At 44.8% G+C, this 27,242-nt stretch overlaps 3 protein-coding genes across 5 annotated transcripts; 1 reads left to right on the top strand and 2 right to left on the bottom strand.

Moving 5' to 3' along the window:
* Window positions 1–1,968: 1,968 nt before the first annotated feature.
* On the top strand, window positions 1,969–9,948 carry LOC120809697 (netrin-4). Of its 2 annotated transcripts, none has more exons than XM_040163700.2 (10): window positions 1,969–2,358; window positions 2,612–3,168; window positions 4,628–4,888; window positions 5,633–5,759; window positions 5,954–6,142; window positions 6,940–7,147; window positions 7,273–7,385; window positions 7,521–7,589; window positions 8,114–8,287; window positions 8,596–9,948. In XM_040163700.2, the coding sequence occupies exons 1-10, from the start codon at window positions 2,298–2,300 to the stop codon at window positions 8,736–8,738; spliced, it is 1,902 nt and encodes a 633-aa protein (XP_040019634.2). In that variant the 5' UTR covers window positions 1,969–2,297; the 3' UTR covers window positions 8,739–9,948. The 2 variants fall into 2 exon arrangements, with proteins under 2 accessions (XP_040019634.2, XP_040019633.2); XM_040163699.2 differs by having other exon boundaries at window positions 5,630–5,759.
* Window positions 9,949–10,111: 163 nt separating this feature from the next.
* LOC120809701 (methionine aminopeptidase 2) lies at window positions 10,112–16,670 on the bottom strand. The gene is made up of 11 exons (XM_078083444.1): window positions 16,056–16,670; window positions 15,225–15,338; window positions 14,972–15,028; window positions 14,444–14,546; window positions 14,075–14,236; window positions 13,644–13,825; window positions 13,389–13,483; window positions 12,273–12,369; window positions 12,089–12,192; window positions 11,011–11,126; window positions 10,112–10,808 (listed from the first exon to the last, which is right to left on the bottom strand). The coding sequence occupies exons 1-11, from the start codon at window positions 16,216–16,218 to the stop codon at window positions 10,556–10,558; spliced, it is 1,446 nt and encodes a 481-aa protein (XP_077939570.1). The 5' UTR covers window positions 16,219–16,670; the 3' UTR covers window positions 10,112–10,555.
* Window positions 16,671–18,083: 1,413 nt separating this feature from the next.
* On the bottom strand, window positions 18,084–27,037 carry usp3 (ubiquitin specific peptidase 3). 2 transcript variants are annotated; one of them, XM_040163703.2, is made up of 16 exons: window positions 26,870–27,037; window positions 24,708–24,819; window positions 24,546–24,606; window positions 24,136–24,270; window positions 23,884–23,967; window positions 23,650–23,731; window positions 23,353–23,432; window positions 22,687–22,800; window positions 22,201–22,314; window positions 21,895–22,044; window positions 21,571–21,677; window positions 20,700–20,780; window positions 20,489–20,607; window positions 20,281–20,394; window positions 19,695–19,762; window positions 18,084–19,115 (listed from the first exon to the last, which is right to left on the bottom strand). In XM_040163703.2, exons 2-16 carry the CDS (start codon window positions 24,796–24,798, stop codon window positions 18,698–18,700), a joined length of 1,818 nt encoding a protein of 605 aa, XP_040019637.2. In that variant the 5' UTR covers window positions 24,799–24,819; window positions 26,870–27,037; the 3' UTR covers window positions 18,084–18,697. The 2 variants fall into 2 exon arrangements, with proteins under 2 accessions (XP_040019637.2, XP_040019635.2); XM_040163701.2 differs by lacking the exon at window positions 26,870–27,037 and adding an exon at window positions 25,117–25,380.
* Window positions 27,038–27,242: the final 205 nt, after the last annotated feature.

Below are 27,242 nucleotides of genomic sequence, written 5' to 3'. Positions count from 1 at the left end.
TCTATAACATGATGTAAACATGATCTGTAATACCAATCATTTTCAGCCATCACCTGTCAGATACACAAACAGGAACTCACACTAGTGGTTTGACAATGTTAAAATCTGGGTCCGTGTTTCCCCTCCTGCTGGTCTAGCTACCTTAAATGGGTGTAGCGGATGACATTACACAAATTAATTTAACTTATGGAGGGGGTTGTGGAGGCCTTGGCTGTGCTTAGAAGGACCAAGAGCCTTTCAACCGTCATTTTATTTTACGAATAAGTAATACTTTCAATACCAAACGATTAACATCGCGGGGAGAGTTGCATTTTAGAAGAAATATTTACAGAATGCAAATGGTTCAGATCAAACCGTATGATAGAAATGTGGGTGAGGAGCTTGTTTTGTCTGGGAACGAGGAGACAGATACTAGAGATAAACGTCATAAAAATGGAATGAAGAGAAAGGAGAAGCAGTGACAGAAGGTGTTTGGAGCCTGTGGGCAAGGCCCCTACCCTCCTGGCCTGGAGCCTGTCTGGCTTTTTGTCTGAATTGTACAGGAGAGCAGGCAGATTATTTGCAAGGGTTGAGGCAGTTCAGTGAGCTGAAGGTACTATAGGTGGCAATGCAGCTCGCGGGGGGGGGGGGGGGCATATCCTTTTACAGTGTGGAATGGATGGAACGGCCCCACGTTGATCGTCTCTTTGGCCGATTCGGTCTCTCGCTCCGGAGGTCCTGCACCAGACTGCTGCAGGAACGGAGGTTGTTTAATATGAGAGGAGTATTTCACCCCAACTTTTTTATAATGCACTTTTCTGCAGTATTCCCAGTCAGTAACATGAGCCAGTGGCTGATTAATCATGAAGCACAACTGAGCTGATTTGGCGCCGTAGAATTCTCTCTTGATTTAAAGAGAGTAAAAGGAAATTGTTGCCGTCTCGTGCGGAGCCTTCATCCAGCCCCCGGGGAATACGCCACACACTGGCCGGGATTAGACATCCTTCCTCTGCGGCATTCTTCACGGGGATCAGAGAGCACATCATCCCTTGTCCTGGCAAATGGGTCGGGAGACATCGGAAATAACCCGGGTGCTAAAAACAGGCCGGCACGAACCCTGTCCCCTTTAAACGGAGGACACCCGTCACTGTGACGAGAGAGCAGCAGTATTCAAGGAATGTCCTGATCTGGGATGCCTAAGGGAGGAAACTGGGAATTCTCATGACCCCCATTGCTCCGCTTTAACATTTACACCCGATGAGAGGATGATTCACACAACGGGCCGTATTCACAGTATTTACTCTTGACCTCGTGTGGCCACAGCTGTGATGCGGATTCTCAATGACTTCGCTCCCCTTTCGTCTTCGCCTGCCTGCCTGCCTGCCCTGTCTTTGGATGTCCGTGGCATACGTTAAGCTTTTACATGGCATGTAATGGCAAAGCTACTTGTGGTTAATAGCAATTCTCTTTTTGCTTAATAAAATTTGTCTTTGGACTCAATGAGGGGACATCCAAAAAGGGCATACAGCGGGATGATTATTGGGGTCAATGGTTGTTTGACCCATCAAGGTCAAGGGCTGTTCTCTGCCTGACGATGTGGCAGGTGAAGCGTGTGAGTGGCAGTTAGAAATAAGTGGGGATATGTGGCAAGAATGCAACACAATTATATGTTTGACAGTCATTGCTTCAGTGCCGGGGGAGGGGGGCTGTCTAAATGTCTCATTTATTGTTTTAGACACTTTTAGATGCTTTTATTATGGGTGTTTTTTGGGGGGAATGCAGAGAAGAAATTGTGAATTGTTCTCTAAAAAATGAATTTGATAGACGACGACAACGTGTCACAGTCAATAACCGTCATTATAATCCCAGCATCTCCTTTAAAACACAGTAAACAAGTCTGCTGGGGTTTTGAAAAAAAGTCGGATTTTTGGAAGGTGCGTGGGCGGGGACTGTGAGAAGACAAAGAGAGGAGGGCGGTGCCAACTCCTTCATATTCCCAAATGCCAATGAACTCGCAGCAGATTGAACCCCGAAGCGCGTGGGCTCGAATAATCTGGAATAATTTAGAAAAGATGATGAGCGCCCAGATTAAACGATATAAATCACACGCGGGATTTCTGCAGCAGACAGACAGGATTACACTCACGTTCGGCTCCCTTGGCTTTCTAAACACTTTGTAATACTATCAAATACATCTTTTTTATTGGGAGGAAGACTGTTGGAGAATCACCGACTGGACATCGTTGCATCCAGCTGTTGGGGACGCGCTCTAATTTGCATATAGGACAGGTGACTACGTTGATGTCCGCTTCGCCAGGATGAGACTGTGGACTTTGCTGGTCATTGTCCCGCTGTGCGCATCGTCCCCTCGGACAGCCGGTGAGTTTCCAATCTGTGCCCGACACTTTTAGGCGCGCACTTTAAGGAAAACAGGCGCTGTGCGCGCGATTCTGGAAAACACTGCACCCACGTGTCTGGTGCACAACTGTTTTCTAGAAAACCATTTGCGAAAGCGCCCCCCCCCTGTTTACCACCTTCTTATAGTAATGGCCTGCTTTTGGCGGCGTATATAACTACAACTCTTTTCTGGTTTAAAATGAGCGCACCTTCTTTTTTTTCATTTCCTCACCAGAAAAGTCTAAATCCAAAAGTCTAGAGTTGGAGAGCCGCTGCTCCGGCCGAGCCTGCAACCCCCGCATAGGCAACCTGGTCCACGGCAGAGCGCTGCGCAGCCAGTCGGTCTGCGGCTCCAACTCCTCGGAGACCTACTGCGCCTTCAAGGAGGTCACGTCGTCCCGCATCAGAGACTCCTGCTCGGCCGTGAAATGCAGCAAGTGCAGCTCCGCCGTCCCCGACCAGGCGCACCCTCCTTCGGCCATGAGCGACTCGTCTTTCCGCTACCCCGACACTTGGTGGCAGTCGGCGGAGGGGGCGAAGGAGGAAACGCTCCAGCTCGACCTGGAGACCGAGTTCCTCCTCACCCATCTCATCCTGGTGTTTCGCTCCCCCCGCCCGGCCGCTATGGTGCTGGAGCGCTCCCAAGACCGAGGGCGCACGTGGAAAGCCCTCCGGTACTTTGCCGGGGACTGCGAGGGGGTGTTCGGCCTGGCGGAGGGGTCGCCGGTCGGGGAGAGCGGAGCAACTTGCACCGCCAAGTATTCAGGAGCTTCCCCTTGTACCAGAGGAGAGGTGAGTTTTTTTTGTTGGGGGGGGGGCACATGCAAACCCATTGGGGGCGATCAGTGAGGGTGAATAACAAGAAGAAGAATAAAAGCTGTTTAACATTGTGCAAGAACGCTGCAGGTCTTGATTCAACCCCCTAAAATAATCACTGTTTTAATTCAACGTGACACATCACATGACCCTGGGATTAAAAAAGTAAGATGCATCACTGGCCTCATGACTCTACCTACACGCTTATACAGACATCACACCGGGTAAAGAGCCGATGATCTGTAATCTTTGAGGTTGCTGTGGTTGTATTTGTATCTGACAGTGACACATAAAAACACCGTACCACCACTTCAGAGTTTACTGGAACCCGCATGCTTTATACGCTGATGTCACACAGCCCACTGAGCAAACAGCTGACCTGCAGCTGTAAACTGAGCAGCTCTGATGGGCTGCAATATACCTTCTTTTTATTAGGCCATCCTTCAAAGCTGCAAACTGCTTTGACCCACACGGATAGAATGTCAATGTTCACTTTTACCGCCAATATTCCACAAAAAAGCTTTCTTTGGAGCTGCTGCATCATCACTGGAAGGCCTGAGCCAGATAACACCAATGAATAATTGATGAGCAAGCCGGCCATTCAGACAGATGGTGTACAAAAGACTGTCCCTGTAGCCCCGGACCACTTTGGGAGGTTCTGGTTCAGCGTCTGAATATATGTCTTTGACTGATCTCATAATTGCTGTGTATTTGGATCTTATTTGTCTTGCTACAGTATGTCAGCGCTCTTGTATAAGCCTGTCAGCCTTTATAATTAGTCTGTTGCTCAATGTGCAGAAGACCCAAAATAGGGTGTTTCAGTAATACAATAACACTTCAGGCCATTTTAAACTCACAATGTTCCTTCAGTAATTTTGTAAACTTGTTGACGTCACTCTATTTGATGTCCTAATGTGAAATACAGTATTCATTTTGATACATCATTGTACAAAGGAAGTATAAATTCTAAATACACTATAGTGTAGTTTCACCCTTCACTGCTAAATAACTGCTACACTTTGCTGTACTGAGGATAAAGGCCGTCCACATTGATACATTTCTCTGTTCATAACTCGTGCGTTCATAAAATAGCACAAGTCTTTTTGCTTTATTGTTTTAATTTCTGATCTTTCACATATACACACAGACGTTTAGTTTAGTATTTGCAAACTAAACTTAACCTCCATGTTTACATTAGAGCGAGTCAGATTTTGCGAGCTCAGCAGCCTCTTGCGGAGCATGACATGCGAACCAGATTGACGCCTGTTTTTCATTTGGCAGGCCGAGAAAAAAAGAAACTGATATAATTTATGTTTCACGTCAGTCCGTCCGCATTTTTAAGGTCAGTTTTCTCTTGCTTATTATGGAGGCTTTTAAAAGTTCAATAACACATCTATTTTAAGCCCTTTTTTTTCTCCTCTACCCCAAATTTCAGGTGATCTATCGAGCTTTGTCGCCCTGGAACTCGGTGGATCCGTATGGACCCGCCGCCCAGGACCAGCTCATGGTCACCAACCTGCGCGTCCGTCTGCTGCAGCGCCAGCAGTGTCCCTGCCAGGCCAAACATCCTGGTGGTGCTGTCCTCCCCACGGACCACTATGCCATCTATGATTTTATTGTGAAAGGCAGCTGCCTTTGCAACGGACATGCCGACCACTGCGTGCCGGCCGGGGGCCAACAGAAAGCCAACAACATGGTGAGCCATTTTTTGAGCTGGATCTTGGGAGCTTACGGCTCGCAGCTGCACAATACTCCACTTGGGAAAAAAGCTCTTGCGCTTGTGTTGTGAGAACTTGCTGGGATGTTGTGTCATGCCGAAGTCTGCCGAAGGCCTCGTTTTGTCTCCATCGCTATTTGTTTATGTGGTAAGATTGGGAGAAGAGGGTGCAGGGTTTTGTTCCCACCGCTCCTTTGTTACTCAGCCGTGTGCTGGTATGCGCCACTGAAGCTTGAAGGCTGCAGTGAAGACTGGATATTAGCCCTCAGCTTTACCTACCATTACAGGGATTTAGGTGTGTGGAAACCTTAATTATGGTATTCGCCATAATGCTTTAACAACCCCGAGTCTCTTTAGTGGTATTCTCTTCACTGTAAATGGAGACTAGAAGAGCCTGTTTGAGTCCAACATGGTCTGAAGGGGTGTAGAAATGCAACACAGGCAGGAACCAGCTGTGATCTGCATGCAGATGTTGCTAAAGAAGTACTAGATCACATTTAGGTGCAAGGCTGCTGGAAATCCGGCTCAGCGGACACTAACTCCGGCGCCTTGACTGCTGACCACACATTAATAAGAAGGGCGACCGTTTCAGTGTTGCCCTTCATCGGACATTATTTGTTTCTAAACCCACATCTAACGGCTGAACGTTTCAAAGCAGTTCAAGAAGAACTCCTTACATACATCAAGTCCTCTTCTGTAAAATGTGTTCCTTTTGCCCAGCAGGTCCACGGAAAGTGCGTCTGCAGACACAACACAGCCGGCGAGCACTGCGAGCGCTGTGCGCCGCTCTACAACGACCGGCCCTGGCAGGCGGCCAACGGCATCGTGGGGACGCCGCACGAGTGTCAGAGTGAGTGATGGGCCGAGAGTCGACTGCGGAGCGGGGCGCACGGCCGGCAGGCCGAGCTTCAAAATGAATTTAGTCTCATGAATCACACGTGACCTCTGCGAGATAAATAAGCGAGCGGCTCCACTGTTTGTTTCTTCGCCGTGCTGTAAAACTGCTGGGTGTGTTTTTCATTGCGCGTGTCTGTCCGAACCTAGGGTGCAAGTGTAATGGTCACGCCAAGAGCTGTCACTTCAGTCGTGGGTCGTGGCTGGCGAGCGGACGGCGGAGTGGCGGCGTGTGCGACAGCTGCCACCACAACACAGAGGGCCGACACTGTGAGAACTGCGAGAGGGGCTTCTTCAGAGACCCCGACCGACCCAAAACGGCCCCGGACTCCTGCAGAGGTAAATCTCTTTCTGCCGATCGTAGCTCCTCCCCCCCCCCCCCCCCCCCCCCCGCTTCACTTGAACCATAACCGTAAATGGATGAATGCAAGTGGAGAATTCCAATTAAGGGTGGAAGTCTTTGATATTTTGAGGGCAGTAATAGAGACACAAATTTTCTTTTGACCCCCCCCAGATTAAAGTAGATTGATTTTCCCCTCGGCACCGTTCCGAGTCGCTGCCTCCCCAGTGAGGAGATCGTAAGATGACTCTAACCCGTTCCTCAGCAGGAATGACGGCCACCGCACTGTTTTGGAATGTGACCGTAATTGCAAACAACGGAGGAATTTCCCACGGACCATGCAAGCGCATTTCTCCCATTCTTGCCCTTTTGCCCCGCCGGGCATGCCGAAGCATTTTTAAGACCAAACATGCTGTTTTGGGAAACTGCTGAAGCAAGTCTGTAACAAAAATCAATCTATCATCACGAGGGACCATTAGGGGGCAGGTCTGACAGCGCAGAGAGGGAGTGATTTACTCTTGTTTTTTTCCGCTGCAGCTGCTTAGCGCGTGTTGCGTACATTCTTCTTGCTTGTTACGGGAAGATGATCAAATACAGACCGCCTTTTCCGAAGCGTCGCGAGAGCTCACCGTCTTCAACGTGTTTGTTTGGGCTTCTTTACAAGTGTTTGTCCTTCACGTGCATGCAGGCGCATAATGTATTCCTCAGTGCAGATAGCGCTCTGTCAGAGTAGCGTTACGAGTCTGTTGACCTGCAAACCTGCTGTTAACACGCAGCCAATATTTCCTCTCTGCAGCGTGTTCCTGCCACCCTGTAGGCGGCGTGCGCTCGGGAGGCGCCCCTCTCTGCAACCCCAGCAGCGGGGAGTGCACTTGTAAGCCCGGCGTCGGAGGCCCCCGCTGTGAAAGCTGCATGCTGGGATACTGGGGGCTCCACGAATACGGCTGCCGTCCGTGTGACTGCACAGCGGACTGTGACCGCTACACCGGTGACTGCATTTCTGAGTGAGGGCCAACATTTCAACCCCTATCCATATGTATCTGTACTCCGATGAAGTGATGCATGGGCGTAGGAGTGCGTTGCGGATGATTGAGACGGGATCCTGACTGGTTTTACCTGTGCGGCGCAGCTCGGATGTGGAGGTCTTTCATGCAGCCACCGGCCACATGGGACACCGCAGCAGTAATCGTGAGACGGCACTCTTTAGGCTACAGGAGCTTTTCTCTGCACTGCACCACTCTGGTGAGTCACAGGTCACATCCCCACAAAATACGCCGCACACTCAGCGGCCCCCACCGATTAAATGCAGCGTTTTTTGATGTTCGAATCTACATTGTGCAGAAGGGATTAATGTGACTCTTATGTTTTATGTTGCAGAGAAATGTGAGTGTGTAGAAGTTCCACTTGGCAGCCCTAAACTCTTCTGTGCTGCAGAGTATGACTACGGTAAGTACTATTTTTTTTGAAAGTGGGAAATCATTCAGTATTGTATCATGTCTATGATCAAACTCAATGTTTTTCCTCTTGATGTCTTGTGATTCCATAAAGCTGCGTTGTTAAAAACTGTTTGCACGTGCACCAGGAAAACTAAACTAGGATCCACTCTCATAACAATCGCTTATAGCACTTCCAGTGGTCAGAAACTCCACAGCGTACCTTTTTTTTTAAAGAAAATAATGTCTTTTACTTCAAGGTCAGAACTGATGGGGCTCAATAGGCCAGGTTTTGTGACCTACAATTCCCATGTTGCAACTCAACCTCTTTTTAAATAGAATCACATTTTGCAATTCCCACAGGATGTAATGCAGGTTATTTTAAAAAAAAAGAGGAAAAAAGCATTTTCCAAAACCCGAGCAGAGAAAAGTTTGACTTAGTAAACTGACTTGGATCTTTTTAAAGTTTGAAACGGGCAAATTGTATTTTGTCATTGGTGCTAATTTGACAAAGGATTCTTTGTGTTGCCCCGGCAGTGCTGGTGGTGAAGGTGGTGACGGCTCACGATAAAGGTTCCCATGCAGAGGTGGAGGTCAAGGTCAAGAAAGTATTCTACCAGAACCCCCAGATGAAGATCCAGAGGGGAAACGTTACCCTTTACCCAGAGTCCTGGACCACCAACGGCTGTACTTGTCCCATCCTAAACCCAGGTCAGCTGCAGCAAAAAACGTGACGCGTGAACTATCCGCCGTCTTCGTGCTCAATAGAGGATCTTTGTCGCCACTCATGCAGGCTTAGAGTGGGGGCCAACGTCCTCCCTCGTTTCGATTTGACATTTACAGCTTAAAGATTACAGCCACCTCTCTGTAAAACATTTATAATGTTGCTCCCGCAAAAAGAACTGCAGTATTTAACTGATTCTAGTGATATAATGTGTGTTTTTACGTAAGGGGATTTTGTGTGGTGTTCTCATCAGACTGGAGACTCAGAAGGGTTTATGCTCTGCTCTCTTCTCCAGGATCTGAATACGTTGTTGCCGGTCACGAGGACCGGAAGACCGGCCAACTGATGATCAACGCCAAGAGCCTGATTAAATCATGGAAGTCAACCCTGGGACGTAAAATTCTCCACATCCTCAGGAAAGACTGTGGCCGCCGGTAGTGTGTCCAAGATGCTCTGTGACACACCGGAGTGTGTAAAGTGGACAGAGTGATGGTTGAATTTCCGCATTGCGCCGGCACTAAAATGACCGCAAAATCCAATGGCCAGAGATTTGACCGTTTCTTCTGTTTCTCAGGCGGAGGGCACATTCTCAGGAAACTGCAACAATGCTGCAGTGGTGTGGTTGCTAGCCTGCAATAAGCACATGCCTCTCCAGACTTCTGTCACTTAAGAATAATAAAGAACAAAGCAAGACTTTTATCTGAACAAAGGCGATGGTGGAAGTCAATTACCGCGTTACTGTATAATCTTCACCAGGTCATCTGCAAAGCACGTTAAACTAAATTACACTTTTGCCGGACAAACTTCCTTGGTGATCCAGTCACGTCCGACCGCATCAATTTCATTGAGAGCTGTTTACTTTGAAATCCTTAAAGGCGCCGAGGAAATTATTCCTGTGGTCTCTCCGATATTGCCGATAAATCATGAACGAAGTCAACAGCCGAGTGTGGATGTCTGCGTTTGCTTGATGCCCTTGGCAAGAAGTCGGCGACTGTGCAGGTCACAACAAGCAGCTCCTGGATGAAAAAAAAAAAAGCATTAAGAGGAATCCGACGGCTTAATCTGAGCGGCTCTCCTCAGCGCCGTTAAACAGGCCAGCCCGCTGTCTGCTCCACCGGCTCCGGCCTGGCGCGCATGCCACCGGCTCCAGCGCTTGGTTTTGCCCTCACAAAACATTCTGTGGGGGTTTTTGTTGTCTTGGTTTCCGACCTGCTTCCTTGTGAGGCGAATCACTTCAGAAGGGCTCTGTGTACCCGGCTCTGCATGGGAGCGGGAGCGCACACTTGACATTTGCGCTTTATTTGTTTCACTGCTGCCCCAAAATCAATATGCATTAAAAGCCATTGACATCAGAGTTAACAAGTTCGTTTTGGAGCCAAAGCTCAGTGAAGAATGAGTCTAGTTCGCTCTCTAAGGAGAAGGACAATCTCAACGAGGAGACCGGATGCATTCCTCCAACTTGACATCAATGCTCAGACTCAGACTTTAAGGGAAATGGGCCGGAGCTCTTATTGTAATGGACAAAGGGGTCATTTGGGGGGCACGAATGTACTCTGCCTTGGAGATATTTCTATTGTTAGTTCTGTGTCCTGTATGTCCTGTCCCCCCCCCATCTAAACTTTAAACAATAAATCAGTGTGCATTCTTAGTGCTGTTTATTTCCATGGGGCCCTGATGGGTTTTCCTGTAATCTTTTCACTAGTGTGGGATGTTTTTTTGGTACCGACCTCCTTTGGTTAAAGGAGAGAAATACACCTTTAATCATCAGATACTTTGAATGTATTGGGAGCTGTTAGGCACAACACGCACACGGCAATTGATGAGATTTATAACAATTTCTTACAAAACTGCCTCAAATCAAAAGAGCAAAGAACTATAGAAATATAAATATTTCACTTCAGTTTCCTTCACAATGCAAGCGAAGCCTTTTCAGCCCATTTGATTGCTATAACTTTTTTGCATGTTTCTTTTGCATATTCATGTTGCATATTTCCTAAAAGCAGCACATATAACTAAACTAAATGTGACTAAAATGTCAACACTACCTTTGTTACAGATGTGCCCTTTGTCTATTGGCCCAACACTGGTAAGCTACTTCCACGATACAAGTATTTTGCTTTTTAAATATCCACCCCAATGACTAATAACTACCTAATGGTGTTCAAGCAGTGCACATGTAATTCAGAGAAAGATTGCATAATTGCGATCAGTCAGAGGTTTGTTGTCTTGTCCGCCGTGCTCCTCCCAGCGCGTGATTAGTAGTCGTCTCCCCTGCTCACCACCTCCTTGTACGTGGGCCTGAGTAGGATGGTGTGCTCGTACTGGGCGGTGTAGCTGCCCTTGATGTCACAGAGGGGTGGGTATGGATCTATGAGGCCAAGGTCACACAGATTCTTCAACGCCATCAGGTACTTGCTCTCACCCAGGCGGTCCAGCCAGCGACGGCAGAATGCCAAAGTGCTGAAGTTCTCATTGATCACGTTCAGCAGATGTTTAGCCCTTGGAAGTCTGCAGCATGACAACAGAGTCCACAGTGAGACAAACCACAGATTGGCTTTATGGATGTAAACAATCATTGTGATGTTATGACGCTTTATTCACAGTCGCTTGTTAGAATGATGGATTTCCTGGCAAAATATAAATGAGCAAATCGACCAACAAATATTTTTGCATTTAAATACAGGGATGAGCTGAAAACCGCAAAACCAACCTTATTGGAACGTGTCCAACGTTGAAGTTTTTCATGTAATGTGAGCACTCCATGTCATCGTGGACTGCACCTCTGCCCGTGCTGCCAAATGTCTCAATGGCGTAAGCTTCACCTTCCTGATGGGCAACAAAAACAGACCGAAAAAAATGTCATTTGGATTGATGTAGAATGTAGAATAACTAGTCCATGCACCAATATGCGAGGCTGAGTGCGAGTGATGTTACTGAAAGGACAAAAACACTAAATTAAATCAAAAAACCTCAGCGTGCCAGCAGCTGACAAATTCATGTGCCGTTTATTAACGACAGAAATGCCCTTTGCAGACCAGCGGCTCGTGCAAGTTGACTGGCTGGGTTTCGTTGGGATTTTGTGTCTCTATCGGCGCCTGATCGTTGTTGGTGTCCCTGTGGTATTGGCTGACAACACTGCGTCACCCTCTCGCACTGCACCGAGGAGCTGTCAAAGTGCCGGGAGCCCCGTCGCACGGCCAGCTGCCGCTCTCCCGTCGCTAAGAAGGTAATGGCCCCGTTTCATCAACACAATTCAGCTAAAAATACAACACGCAAATCTGCAACCTCAGCAGCAACCTCCCATCGACACCCCCTAACCCTCCTGGAACCATCAGGTAGAACGCTTGACTCAGCTACTTGCCAATTAAAGCGCTCGGTTCTGTTCGCAGGGTGTGAGGCGGGCGTCCCGGCGTGGTGCTCGGGAGATAAAAGATGGGGGCGAAGCCGCGTTTTATCTTTGGTTTGAGGCCAACCGGTTTACGAGCTCTGGATGACTGCGATCCCGTACTCCTGCGATGAAACGAGGAGCTCGAGTTTGAACTGCTGTCGCTACTCGATGCGGCTGGTAATTCCATTAAAGGTGTAATTAAAGTCCTGACGTGGGTGACTAAGAAGCTGTGAATGGGAAGACCTTTCCACACCGCGTCGTGACCTTAACCAGCCACATGATCTGTAATTACATTTAGGTTTATTCATAAGCAAGGTCAAGTAGCTTAGCGTTTTGTCCTCCAGAATATTGTTATATCCACCTTTTGTGGAGGTAGCAGGCTCATCGCTGCTGTACAAACCTCCATCCTCGTGGCTTCTCCGCCTTTAACAATAGGGACAGTCTTCCCTGAGTGTATCCGGTACTGTCCAATAGAGTGGCCATTGAGATTCCTGATTGGCTTCACTATAAAGAGAAGATGCACACAGAGGTTGAATAAAAGGGAGGAGCATTGTATATGTGCATGAAAGAAGACGCCCTGTTACCTTGATACGTTTTCCCATCAATCTCCACTTCATAAGACTCCATGACTTCCTGAATGGTCTCACCAACATCGCACAGGCGCACATCAATTCCTGCAAACTAAGGTGACCACTTTTTAATGGATGGTTACTGAAATGTGAACCAGATACTAAGGGGACAAGTGCAATTTGTGTAGTCCATCATTTATTGCAACTTCCTTATCTCCTGATTTATGTGAGTCTTGATACGCGGACCCTTTAGTCATTGTCCTCGGGGACTTGAACAAAGGAAATCTCAGCCGTGAACTTCCTAAGCACAGTTTATTAAATGCCCCAGCAGAGAGGAGAACACACTGTTACACCACAGTGAGCCGGGCTTATCACGCCGTCCCTCGCGCTGCGCCGGGACTCTCTGACCACGTCATCGTCCATCTGATTCCTGCATACAGGCAGAAACTAAAGCTCCGCAAAGCTGTGCTGAGGGAATTTAAGAGGTGGACCAGCGAGGCGCTGGAGGATCTTCGTGCGTGCTTTGACTGCACAGACTGGGATGTTTTCAGGACGGCTACTGACAGTCTGGATGAGTTCACAGGGGCTGTAACTTCCTACATCGGCTTCTGTGAGGACAGCTGTGTACCATCATGCACCAGGGTGAGTTACAACAACGACAAACCCTTAAATACAGGTTCATAAGGCGGTGAGAGGCGCTACTCTGAGAAACTTCAACGACACTTCTCAGCAAGCGACTCTTGGTTTGGAGGCTTTAAACACCTGACAAACTACAAGCCAAACCCCCCCAGTCCATGAACGGCCTCCGGCTGGCAGACGAGCTGAACGAGTCCTACTGCAGATTTGATAGACAACGTCCTGACTCCATCCCCCACAGCTTTTTAAGGTAACGTATTCATACTAAAGAAGCCACGGAATTTTAGAATAGTGTCTTTTTCCATTTGTGCACATTTGCTACATATTGAATTTCTTTATTTTACCTTTTGATGTATCCATCAATTTAGTTTTTGTTGTCATTTTTATGGTACACATGAATCAATAATTGTATTATTTTAGAGGATGAAGTGTAATACCTTGCAGTCTAGACTTATATATTAATGTAACTGTGATCCGAACTAAGATCTTTATTACCTTTATGCCGGTGTTTGTTGCATCTCTTACGGCCTCCAGCAGCCTGTCATACTTTGGATTGAACGTGACGGTGAAGGCACAGTCTATTATTCTACCTAAAAAGACAAAAAGGTCCGGTTAATCAGTTTCTTCCTTCAGCAGAAACATTCAGAATGTAAGAATCTAAAAAGTGCTGCAAGTTAATGAACTCACAAGAACAGTGTGTTCTGGCCGTAAATGTCCCAGCGCTTTAAAAGTTTGTTAGCGCGCTCTCACCGTTGATGTGCGTTCCGAAGTCTATTTTGCAGACGTCGTCGTAGCGCAGCACCGTGGGGTCTCCTGCGTTGGGGGTGTAGTGGGCAGCACAGTGGTTGATGGAGCAGCCGGTGGGGAAGGCCAGGCCGGCCTTTAGCCCGTTTTCTTTGATGAGCCTCCTGGAGCAGTCCTCCAGCTTCTCACTGCCAGCAACGGAAAGCAGCACAAAAGAACAAAGAATGACGGGAACAATGAGACCGGCGTCCGGGGCAGACAATGCATCCACAGCAGGTTGGAACCACAAAAGGCGGGTCTGCTTTTCTTGATGATTTTAAAAACAGTCAATTTCAGGTTAGGACAAAAAGGTGCCGAAATCAATGGTCCGTCACAAATGACCGCAGGCAGGCGTGAGCAGCCGAGATTGCAGGACAACATCTCAGTGCACGTCTCACCAGATGTCAATCATGGTCATCCCCGGTTTGATCCAGCTGCGGACGTACGTGCGGACGTGCCGATGTGCTTCAGCCGCTTCCCTGAAATCACTCCACATCTCCTCGTTGGCCATGTCCAGGGCCCGCTTCTCTTCACTGGTGGTCCGCCACGCTGCACTGCGCCTGGAGAGGGTGGGGGGGGGGTGTGTAAGACAGGCGTACCACACATACCACAATTAATAATTGCAGGTGAAAGTTGTGTTGTCAAACCTGAAGAAATGAATTTGCACCTGAGCAGGAAATTAAACCAGGTGCTAAATATGAGGCAATATAGGCATGTCACATGCAAGACTACTGCCGAGTGTGGGGGACGGCGTGGAGGTCACACACCCGTCTTTCGATGGTGGATATTCACACTCCTCTCCCTTTGGAAAGTCTCCGCTGGGATACAGCTCACAAATAGGGATTGAGGGAGGGTCAGTCTGTCCCTTCACTGTGGCCCAGATAGTGAGAAGCGGAAACAGATGAAAGAGAAAACCAATTATGTCTGTGAATACATAATAATAAGCGCTCATATACAGGGGTCATATCGATATGTAGGACATAGATGTCGTGAATGTTGACCGGTTTGTCCGACTTGTACAGTGTCCTACGATGTGTAGGACAAAATGTGTCTGTCTTACAGTACGGGACTGTCATGATACTAATCGACCAAGTAAACCTGCTTTTGTGTCCCTGTTGTATGATTCAAACACCTGAGAAGCTTTTTATTGGAGCTCTATCAATCAAATCCGATGTGACCTTGAGGCACTAAGTATTCCTTCACTCGGAAGGGGACTGCAGTTTTAATTCAAATTCTAAATTGAGTACATGTGAATTTAATCCAAAGTAATCAGGTGCAGAAAAAGGTCGTACAACCTTTCTTCTTTTTTTTCTTCCTCTTCTTCTTTTCCGCTGAGTTCTCTCCATCTCCATCTGTTAAGATCGTCATTACTTTCAATACAGTTTGTAAAGCGAAGCCCGTCGACGGGGGCTTGGGCACAATCCCCAGTGTGCTAATGAAAATCAGACCTCACATTGCAGATGTGACCGGCTGAATTTCAGATCAACACGGTCACCACAGCTGATGATGATGATGATGATGATGGTGGTGGCAGTGGTGAGGAGTTACCTTCTTCTCCGTCCTCCTCCCTCTCCTTGTCCTCTACTGTCTGCTGCTCCAACTGTTTGGTCACATCAGCAACACCTCTGGCTTCTCCATCCCCCTCAGCTTCGTTTGTCCCTGCTGCAAAGTCACACACACACACACACACACACACACACACACACCCGTGCATGCATGTGCAGGTGAACACGCACGTGTACACCAATGGCATGCATAGATGGACACACACACACACACACATATATGGAGTAAGTAATTTATGGTTCGGTCATTTTAAGAAAGTGCATCCACTACAATCTCAACTTGGCAATGTTTGTGCATAATTTCTTTGGAAGTCAATATCTTCAAGGGCACACGTACGTTGCAGCATTATGACATTTAGTCCTTCAAAGAGCGAGCTGTGTGACAACACTTTACTTTATAAAGGTCTAAAAAGTCGAGGTGTTGTGGAATTTATTCTTCCATATTACCAGGCTTTGCTCCGTTTTCTTTTTCTTTCTTTACCGTGCGGTTGTCATCTTATGGCACTAAAACTGGATACTTCTATTACATAATTCCATGCAGATTAGGGGGATTTATAAAACATATTTAATCTGGAGTAAAAATGAAACTGTGTTCCGACCACATCTTGTGAAATGACCGCTTTCAAGCAGTTTTGATTCCTGTTTTCAAAGATTGTCCCCGTGTGCAGACGAGCTCCGCTGCAGCCGCTCCGGGCTGGGACAGCTGGACAGGTTGCGAAGTCCCCTGTCCCGCAAATCTGATGCTCGTGCTCTTTATCGAGTTGTCCTGTAGGAGACAATATCCCGCAATTTCACTGGTGCTGGCGGATCTTACCTGGTGTGGTGATCTTATTCCTCTTCTTCTTTCTTCTCTTTTTCTTCACTGTCCCTGGGGCGCGCGGGTCTTCTCTCTCCTCCATCAAGTCGCCCCCATTGAGAAGTTGAGGCTCCACTTGAAGCTCCGCCATCGTCAGCGACCGAGGGACGAAGTGACGCATGAGCCGCTGGGAGCCTCCAGTGGTCAAAGTGGAAACGTGTGCTGAAGGAATCTGAGACGACAACGAGCCGGTAAGAGCGCAACAACTGGACCGGAGAAGCCCCGAGGAAGACGATCCTCCATCCTCGTGCACGTGTCACCAGATCTGATTGGAATGAGACTAGTGATGCGACTGATGTAAAAAAAAAAAAAAAAAAAAAAGAGAAAAGGAGCTTCACTGCATCCCCGAATTCTCACTTTATCCGTCCAGTCGAAAAGTTTCGGGTTACTGTGCGTCTGTCCGCTGCCACTTTTCTGTGTCACTTCTCCAGATTGTAAAACACCGCATGCGTGTGCGAGATACTATATGGATATTTGAACCTGTTAATGATCCCTCTCTGCAGCCAACAAAATAAAATCGGATTAAAAAGGGGCACGAGGGAACATTTTGCATTTTAATTCAACACATTAAAGAGTGCAGTCGGAAGACGCGACGCAAAGGTAATCAAACTTAACTCTTATCACCACAAAATCATTGCACGTTCTCCTCGTGCCACCAATGCATATTTCTCATAAAGGGACCGGAGGTGATTTGATGAGCCGCCCAGAGGCTGCCAGGGGAAACATGCGGAGATGTTAGACCAGATTACCCCCCCCCCCCCCGTCGGCTATGCACCCAACACAATGGGCCGCGATCCAATGGGCGCGTACAAGCGAGCCACCCCTCGGTTATTGAAGAAAGTGGCTCGTTCATCCAGTCAGGTGTCTGACTGCGCTCAAGTCAGCCTCCACTCCGAAACAGTGTCAAACCAGCCGGGTATACGCGTCTATACTAGAGATTACGGTAGTGGCGAGTAAGAACTGACTTCAAAATAAGAGCAACGTGTCAAACTCATTCCGTAAGTGTGTAAATCATATAGACATCTGATCATAAGAATAGTGAAAGATACATTTTTAATAGTAATTATTATTTTGTAACTTCAATTGTGTAATTATTTAAATATATTTATAAATAATTAATTTACACATATAGGTAATATCAGGACCTTCTTATCTAGCGTTTTAGACTTACGGCCCTTCAAAATCCAATTCATGAACCAAATTCTGCTCAATTTCAGATTAGATTTGAAAGGAAATGGTGGATAGTTACATAATAATTTCACTTTACATGATATTTACATAATGATAGAATTGCAGCTCAAGATGTCACTCAGGACAATAATTTCAAAATGAAAGCCCTTCAAAATCTCTCCTGGGCCAGTTCACCTCACATTTTAGAATACATTTAATAGCAAACAAACAATAGTTACACAACCCTTCTCAAAGGCTGGTTCCGATTGGACATAATTAGAGCGCCGTGGACCTGAATATAAACACAACGTATTGCACATATGGTAGTTTATATTTAAAATTAAATGTTACTCACAGGACTTCGATTGCTGAATAAATCAGCAACAGTATGATTACAGGCAAAGAAACCTACTTTGATACGGTTTCTTGGTCTTTAATTTTGAGCTGCAAAAATATATATTCATAAATAATGAATCTAATTCATTGTTTGGTCTCATGGAACTAAATGAGCGAGGGTCCAGCGCACTCCTTAAATCGGGTTTTCAGTCATCTTAAGGCCAAACATATTCCGCTTATTACGAACACAAGAATTTGTTCAAAATCATTTGATTTTGGTGGCCTTCCTATCGTTCCAGCTCAAACTAAACTGCCCTGCAATATACGTTTCTCAATGTTCCACTAATGCTTGAAAAAGTAACGCAAGAATAAACAATCTTGCCTTCCTGTCTACACATTGTCTTACTGCTAATTTGATACAAATGTAATGGTCTCCAGAAAAGAACTGAACTTCAACCTTTGACGTTTTCAATCAAAACATTTTTCAGAAGGATTCTCCGTTGTATTTTGTTATGTTTTATAAGAGAATTTCAGGACTCAGTTCTAACTACTTTTAGATAAACATTAAAAGGTAGACAAAATAAACTGAAAGAAAATGATCATTCAAGTTAAGAAGGTAAAAGAACTTTCTAAAGTTCTGAGTAGTCGACACTAAATGCATTCTGTACCCCAAAACCTCTGGTAGGAACTGAAACACAGAACATTGTTCTCATGAGGCAGATAATACAAAATTGGACACTTTAAAAACTCAAAATTGCTACGACTGTCTTGACACAATCAATTTCTTCAGGCTAAATATTGGACCAACTGAGGCAACAGCTTTACTTCATATTTTAAACAATTAGATTTGAAATCTACAACATACAGAGAAGTCTACTTCAACTGAGAAATAAAACATCAAGGAAAACGCAAATGGTCCTACTTAAGATTCCTCAAGCTGCAAATTATACATGAACGTACCATGCAGGTCATAACAAAATAGTTGAACATACATTGAACGTGAAAATTATTCTCTAAACTTAAGCACAGGGAGAAATGTGAGTGAGGTGAAGCTGTAATGGAGTGAGTAGCTGGTCTGACAGGATCATCGGGGCTCATGTAGCCTGGCTGGCTTCCTCTGAGGTACCACTCTGTGATGCAGCAACCACTGAAGCCGTCTTAGCCTCTTGCTCTTTCGTCATGTCTTCCCCCACGTTTTCCAATGCAGCGTTACCTGGGGCTGCAACATCTTGGGGGTTTGTGTGGGAGGCTGCCACATCTGGCCGGACTATGCCCATCTTGTCCTGAGCAACTGCTTCTGAAGGGCTGCTGTCCGTGGCCCCCGGGTCCACAGCAGGCCCGTTTGCGGCCGTCTTGTCTGAGGCCACATGTTCCGTCCTCTCCACGTAGAAGAGGATGTAGGCCTTGGCCTTCCTCACCACGTCCTCATTTGTCAGAGTCACCGTGCTGTCGTTGAAGTGGTACCATTGGCTCTCGTGGCTGCCGTATGCGGTATAATGCCCTGATCCAACCCTGTGAAGACAAAGACACACACGTCACGTTCTGCTGCCTTGCTTCTGATCAGACTGCATTTATTGCTGCTCACATTTAGCTCAGCAGTGCAACATCGCCACTTAGAGGGGAGAGATAGAACAGCAGTGCCTTGATGAACACAGCCTGCGCCTGATGCCTTGAATCTTTCACTACCAGGATTTTCTACAAAATTCCATCTGAATTGTTTGGCCAAGCAAATTATTATTGCAAAAATGAGTAAATTCAGGAGTCTGGTATTCCTCTATTGCTTGGGAGGAGACTTTGGGGAAAGGCTTAGGATAAGGTGTGTGTGAGTACTACTTTAAAGTAATTCACTTCATGTTGGCAATCAGGCAGGTCATCAAAATGAGATATGCAATTATTAAAATCCCTGTATATGATGGAATAGTGGCTTTACAATGTGCCTGCAACACAAAGCCCTATGAGCAGCCTCTATTCATAATCATTTAGTTATATGAAATATGTATTTGTGCAGAATAAAAACAGTAGACTAATCAAAACAGATGAGGCCTCAACATATAGGAATTTCAAAATTTCTTTAAAAAGAGGGATACTCACCCAGACCCATGATGCACCACGACGGCAACAAGGTCATACAGGCAGCTTTCTGGTAAGGAATTCTCCGGCTGCAAACAGTAAAAGACAAGATATTTCTTTTAAAAGGACAGATTTGGTTTTAGTTAATCACTAGTTTGGCAAAGGAACAGTCACACTTGTTTGTATATAAAGAGACTTTCTATATTTAAAAGTTTATTTTTTTCGTGCTGTCTGCGGCTTCTCAGTTTGTGCCCAACTTACAATGCAGCCATTTAAGTTCAGTCAAATTCCACTTCAAAGTCAGCTCTTTCACTCAAAATCTTTCCATGGTCTGAATGGTCTTGATTTATTTAAGTCAGAAAACTATACCCTTCATTACAAAAGGTTTTCAGTACTCCAAGTTCTTGTGAAGTTTCAGGGACAAACAAAAATTCCAGTTAGACCATTTGGCCAAATTTGTGTTTCCCTTTGAATCTTCCGTAACAGCAGACACAGAAAGTCTTTGTGAGGAGGATTCAATTGTTTTTATTTTCAAAACTGCAGTTTGCTTTTACTGCAGCGAAACTGCAATTTGCCTCTAATGTGGGCTCGTCATGTTTAGACTCACCTCAAGTAAGTAGCACCTCATGTCCAGGCCTTTCAGTGGAAACTCCACATACGTATCCACCTTGTTTCTTAAAAAGGCCGTCCAGTGGAACCTTTTTAGGTGCAGACACAAAACCTAATAAAGTAGGAAATGAAACCTCTGATTATACAGTAACACAATACTTGTAACTCTTGTAATTGTAAAAAGAATGATGAATTTCTGTCTCTACCTTTGGAAGCTTCTGAATCCAGAACTTCTTAGTGGATTTCTGTCGCTTTTTACACTTATGGCAATAGTACAGCTCAGTTTCATCTAGTTCTTCCAGGTCCGTGAAGCTACGTAAGCAGTCTAAAACATAAACCAATACACACGGTCAGACCAATTGTACAATAAAAAGAAACTGCCCAATGAGTCAGTTGCTGAGACAACGGGGAACTTACCACGCACGGTGCAGGTCGGCCCCGGCTCCTGGTCCTTACTTCTCTTTTGTCTGAACTGGCTGGGAATGTCCAAAGACAGATCTGAGTGAAGACGAATGGGCATAAACGCTCAAATACACCATAAGGCTTTAATAATACACCCGCTTGACTAATTGTGTCTAAAGAAAATGAAGAGTATTTTCCCCATTTTGTATGTGGCCATTTACAAAACAGTTGTCTTAAGGCCCAAACGCACTGAAAGCTGAAGTTGACATGGACCAATTGATGGTCTCATGGCGCCAACACCACAGAACCATCACTATTTTAGAAAACGTTGCTATTCAGAAAATATTTTTGTATGTTAAAAAGAAAATGATGTCACGTGATCTGCAGGATGAAATTCCGCTGTCGGCAGTTATTTGGGCGCGCACCTGTACGGACTATATTGCATGAATAAAACAGACTACATCGGCTACAACAGCTTCATGCACTGGTTTGATTATTTGCCGTTTCATGCCAAGGAAAAGTTCCATGTTTACTGCACAGCTCGCTCGTAGCGTTAAATGTCGGTACTGTAAAACTTTCAGTTTCAATTACTGAATAAAGCCTGAGAGAGAGAGAGAGAGGGGTCTGCAGTCTTGTTAAGTATGTTTCAACTTAAATAAAGTACCTATACAAGTAGTTATTTCTTGTTGTATTAATTTTTCCTGGTATTGACGTGTCTAATGCGCAACCAGATATTCGAATACATGTGTTTTTTTAAAGCGAATGCCATTTTTGAGCAATTTTGACAGCCCTAGTATGCAGCGCTTAGGTGTGGTTAGGACATTTAAAAAAAAGGTGTACTTCAGAAAATGCATGTCAGACGCTTTTAGTTCGTTTGGGCATTTACCAAGAAATGGATCAAATTTCCGAGATTCTGTCCCACAAATCAGGCAGTTGACTTCATTCTGGAGTATGCCACCAAAATTGGATGTGACGACACTGGCAGTCCCATTTCTGTAAAGAATCAACAAGGCAAACAGAAGATCAGTTATCAATTACACAATATTCAAAACATACTGTAATTCAGACCAGGCAACGTTGGTAAATGCAATTATTTGCTACATTTAAGACATACGCAGCGTACGTGTCTTAATGTGGCTTCATAACTCTAAACTCAACTGAAAAACGGGACATACATACACAAAATCATTTCGGGGTTGCATAGGCTTACATGTAGCATTTGCCATCCGCAGTGGAGAATCTGACCCCATCCTGGGGGCAGACCGGGTGAGACGCCCCGTTGCGACTGTACTGCAGCTCCCTGTGGAGGTGGTCCAGCAGGTATCGCATGAACTCATGTGCATCCTGCTGCTGATAGCCCCTGGACACAAACACACAGCTCTAAATGGCATCGTTCCACTCGGACTATGCCGCGCTTTAGGCAAATTGAATGAAAGCACGACTGAGAAGGAAACTGAATGGTGCTGAGCGTGAGGAGCTTAATTCCCGGCAAATTCTCTGTAGGCACTTTGCATACCTAAAACTGGGCATGATTTTCCACATAGCATAAAAAAGGGAGTCTGGACTGAAGGCGGTCTGGCTTCCTTGCCACAGGGAACAAAGGGTTTTCCTGAACTCCTCCACCAAAGACCTGTTCAACACAAAGCAACCCTGTCACCCAGATGCACCACCTGGTTACAATAAACGGAGGAAACCTGTATGGTTGTTGAATTGGTTTTTACTAAGGGAACTAGGATTTTTTTAATACACGCCACACAAACCCAAACTTCTGTCACATTGTATTAGAACGTACAGTGCTTTCCTTCATTTAAACACCATGTCTGTATAACTTGCTGAGTATATTATTCTAGTCTAAAATTAGGATTTAGGAATATTTATAAGAAGATCTTCTTCCACGACCCCCAACAAGGAACGATTTGACCAATGTAGAACTTGCTGGGAATAATGGAAAGATCATTGCACTCAGCCCATTAATCCTTCCTCCAACAGAATAGGACCTTACACACTGGTTTCTCCTTGGCTTCGGGTGTGGTACATCCTTCTTCCTGCAGTCTTACCGCTGCGTAGTGACACTGCAGGCAACTCCTTGAAATAACAGCTGAACTGCTTGATGTTGCTGTCGAAGAAAAAAAACATTTTGTTAGAACATGCTTCACACCAGAGATAGCAGGTTCAACCACACATACAACGGGCAGGAACACACATTTGAATCATTCGAATGGTCTACAAATAACATTTCTTGATAACATGGTTGACATAAACTATAGATAGAGAAATAAAAAAATCACTCATGAAACAGCTTCATAATTTTCTGTATTTTAACACCATACAAAAATGTGTGGTAACTAATGGTTGCCTGGAAAGAAGTAAAGATTTATTAATAAAAATATATTGCATGCTTTGGTAAATGGTCAGAAGTACTATAAAAATGTAGTTGATGAAAAAGTATTCCAAAGAAACACCCCAACTAAGGTGTGTGTTAGCTGGGAGATATGTCCTTTGACTGTGTCCTGTTCCCAACAGCTTGAGCTACTCCCCTGATTGTGCCCCAGCCTGTATTAATAAAGGATGACCGGTCATGGGGCCCTGGGTCTACAGTAGCAAAAGCTACTGAACCATGCTGCAAACCCAGTTTACCACCCACATACTGCATCTTTAGTGACCTTGCCTGAGAGACTGCAGAATGGCATTCATGAAGCATGTATTTCCTAAGTTCCGCAGACCTGTGGCACCTGAAGCTGCTCCTTCCTGTCAAAAACAAGTGAAATGCATGAAGATGTTAATACGCAGTAAAAAATAAAATAGAGTCAAACCAAGTTTGAAGCGTACATGTAAAGATAGTGTGATAACCACCTTGTGTATAGTTTTAGCAATAGTACAGTATTTTGTGCTAAAACGCTGCTGTGAAAAGGCTCCAACCTTCTTTTCAAAAGGAAATCAAATTGTAATATTTTCAGCCACTAACATTGTCTTTGAACAACTTGTTATTTGCAGCAGAGTTTTCCTGAAGTTTTCTTTTCCTCTGTCTGTCTCCCATCAGTACGGAGCTGCGGGAAGGAAAAATATATCAAGACACTCATCTTGTGTTGATGATGTGAAATATATTTTACAATATATTTCACCTTTGGACATTCTATCAAAAATAATGTAACAATATAATTACGCATTCGGCAAGTTTATTGATTATAAATTGACTTACTTTTCTAAACTCTGCAGATGTTCCCTGACCTTCTGCACCTGGCCAAGCTTTGTGTCATTAACAACAAACTCATCACACCTGTAACTATAAAATCCACATTAGTTGAGACAGATACAAGCTGGAACCATCACCTCATCTAGATTCTGACTTAATAAAAACACTATGATAAATATATTGTACTGTGTTCAGCATGGTAGCATGCATTATTTAACCATGTGTACATGTGGCAGGAGTGATTACCAAGACACTTACCAAAATATGCTGTAGTTGCTGCAGTCCATGCAGATAGAATGATGGGATTTCTCCTTCTCCTGTTTCTCGCCCTTCTTTTGACTGCCAATGCGTTGACTCTCTTCAAAGTGTTTCTTTGCATGCCCATTGACATATCTATATTAGATAGATTACTTTAGGAAACAACATATAGAACCAACAGAAAATAATCTAAATATTTAAGTATAGACCTATATTATGCTCACATTTCAAAGAATCTAATGAAGTAAAACTTCATTTTTTTAGCCCTAATGCACATGATTTGACTGTATTTCAAGAATTCTAAAATATATAATTTTGATCCTTCTGAATAAACCGGTTTCTGCTGTACAATAAGTAATGAGACAAAGAAGCTGCAAATGAGAGTTGTAAACAAAACGTCAACAACGTACCTCCCACAATGGATCATCAGACAGGTGAGGCAAATCCATGGGCTCTTATTAGACCTACACACTGGACATAAAAGCAGGAACAGGTCTTTAATGTAGAGGAATGCATCCCTTAACGTCAACTTAAGCATCGTAGGACGAAAGGATGACAAGCACGTCTCTTACCGTTGCAGCACCAGGAGAGCGGAGCGCCGTTCGGGAGCCGGGAGGTGTCGAAAGGGCAGCTGACGTTGGAGTTCAGATGAGGGCACTCCATCAGCTCACGATCGGAAGTCAGCTAGCACAAGGAATAAGGCAGCTAACAATAGTTAGCCAATTCACCTACACAAGCTAGCGACAGTTAGCCCGGCACAACTACTTCTGCTCGCGACCGCACGTTTTCCCGTCTTTACTCACGCTCGGCCGTCTGCTAGCTAACATTATTTCTCGCACGCTATCAGGATAGAACGGGTTACTGACAATAAAAGCAATGGCGTGTAAACCCTGCCGTATTGTTAGTTGAAACAAGGAGGTTAGCTCTGGTGTACAAGATACTTGGTAACTGCTGGCGTTTGCCACAAACAAATGGAAATACCTCGAGGAAGTGACGTAGTTTCTGCCGGTCAGAGCTTTTCTCCGTTCGTTATAAAACAGAGATGAAAACGCTTCTGGGAGTCATTTACGTTTAACTACTTCCTCCTTCGCGTATATTCTTCAGCTAGTTTGACGATACCACGTGGGCCCCACATCCGGAATGGTGTTTTTTTATTATCGTATTAATACATACCGAAGCTGATATATTTAACCGAATTAAGTCAAGTTGTAAAGCTTCCAATTACTTTAGAAGTGTTGTGCATGCGTAGTGGCCTCACTTCCGATCGTTGCATATTGATAATATACAAGCAACTAGTTCTGTCATTAAGTTTACATTAAGTTCAAAGTCAAGATAGACGGACAATTAAGTCACAAATCAGATACTGAGTCGCGACATATTTTTGAAAATGTAATGCATTTCATCATCACACTAAAAAAGATTGGGTTAAAAATATGTTGTTGTTGTTTCATAACTCAACCGCTGGGTCACTATTGCACCAACCCAGCAGTAGGTAATTTGACCCAGCACGATGGGTTTGTCATTTTAACCCAACAGATGAGTTATATATTCTACCCACATGCTAGGTCAAATTAACTACAATTCTGGATTGTTTCAGCTACATATAGTTGTTATATATTCTACCCAAATGCTGGGTCAAATTAACTACAATTCTGGGTTCATTCCACTACACACTATTTGTTGTCCATAAAACTGTTCAACTACAAACCTGTAACAAAATACATTGATGTTGATCATGCAAAGCACATATCATAATAAAAATAAAAATTAATATATCATAAAATATCCACAATATAAAATGAATTGTAAGTTCAAATCACTCAACAAAATGGGGCTGCAACTAATGATTATTTCCACTATCGATTAATCAGTCAATTATGTAAATGGTTACTGGCATTTTATAAACAAGTCTGCAGGAATTCCCACACATGTTCACATTGCTTCGGGTATGTCATGATTTACTCAGTAAACTTGAGAAATTATTTATGAGCGTAAAATCACAAATTTCCACAAGTCTATAGTTTAACGTTAGCTATTTTAAGCTAACTAACGTTAGCTTACTACTAATAGCCAAACTTGGCCATAAGCAATAGCTTTTTAAGTATGGCGGCCAATCACTGTCAAAATTTGAGAGCGCAAATCAGGTTGATGCGCGCGCGTAAATCAAACATCCGAGCTGGGCGCATTGCTCTTAATGTGCCGGTAATGATGGTAAATTATGGTTATAGGTGGTTGTCATCTACGGTCCACTACGATTACCGAAGGGGGACGTTTGTTTTTGACAACGTTTTATCTCGTAATTTCGACTTTCTATCCCCTTTCTTCAGTGCATAAATGGGATTCTATAGTTGTGTGGCTGCATCACTCCAGCCAATCCAAAGACGGGGTTTGTAACCAATCAGGTGTAGAGACCATGGTGACTGGCTCCGCCCCCTTACTGTCAGAAAGAAAAACAGCGAGCGCTTAGAAAACACCTTCGAGCGCGAGCAGAGACTAAACTCGCGAGCAACGAAGTTCACGTTTCGCGAGCGAGCAAATATCTCGCGGAAGATGAACTTTTGCTCGCGAATGTTTGATTTGCGCTGTCGAATTTTGACAGTGATTTGCCGCCATATTTAATTCATTTAAAACTACTGCAGCAATGTATACTATGTGTAGGATTTATCAAGTTTCCTATTCAGGATTTAATTAAAAAAGCATTTTGATGAATACAAGCAGGATAAAACGTTCTTACCTTGGCAGCTCCTGATCCAAAAAGGGAGTGTTCTTGTGTCACTGTAGGGTCAGGCGTTACTGGCTGTGTGGGGTTACCTACGCGCTTTTGCAGGGGTTTTTGCTGACCTATAGAGTTCAAAACAACCCAGCTGCTGGGTCAACCGATGTATGTTGGGTTGATGAATTTTGACTCAGCGCATGAGTTGCACAAAAATAACCCAACCCCCCTATAAATAACCCATAATGGGTAGAACATGTCATAACTCAGCGTTTGGGTAGATGAAATAACCCAACAGTTTTTATACGTTTCCAAAATGCATGATTACTTTGTAAAATAACAAAGACTGTTCAAATATATATGATAGAATAACTTCAAGATTGCGAAATTTAGT

Source organism: Gasterosteus aculeatus, chromosome X (genome assembly GCF_964276395.1).
Source record: "Gasterosteus aculeatus chromosome X, fGasAcu3.hap1.1, whole genome shotgun sequence".
Lineage (NCBI taxonomy): Eukaryota > Metazoa > Chordata > Actinopteri > Perciformes > Gasterosteidae > Gasterosteus > Gasterosteus aculeatus.
This window is presented reverse-complemented; position numbering and strand designations above follow the sequence as displayed.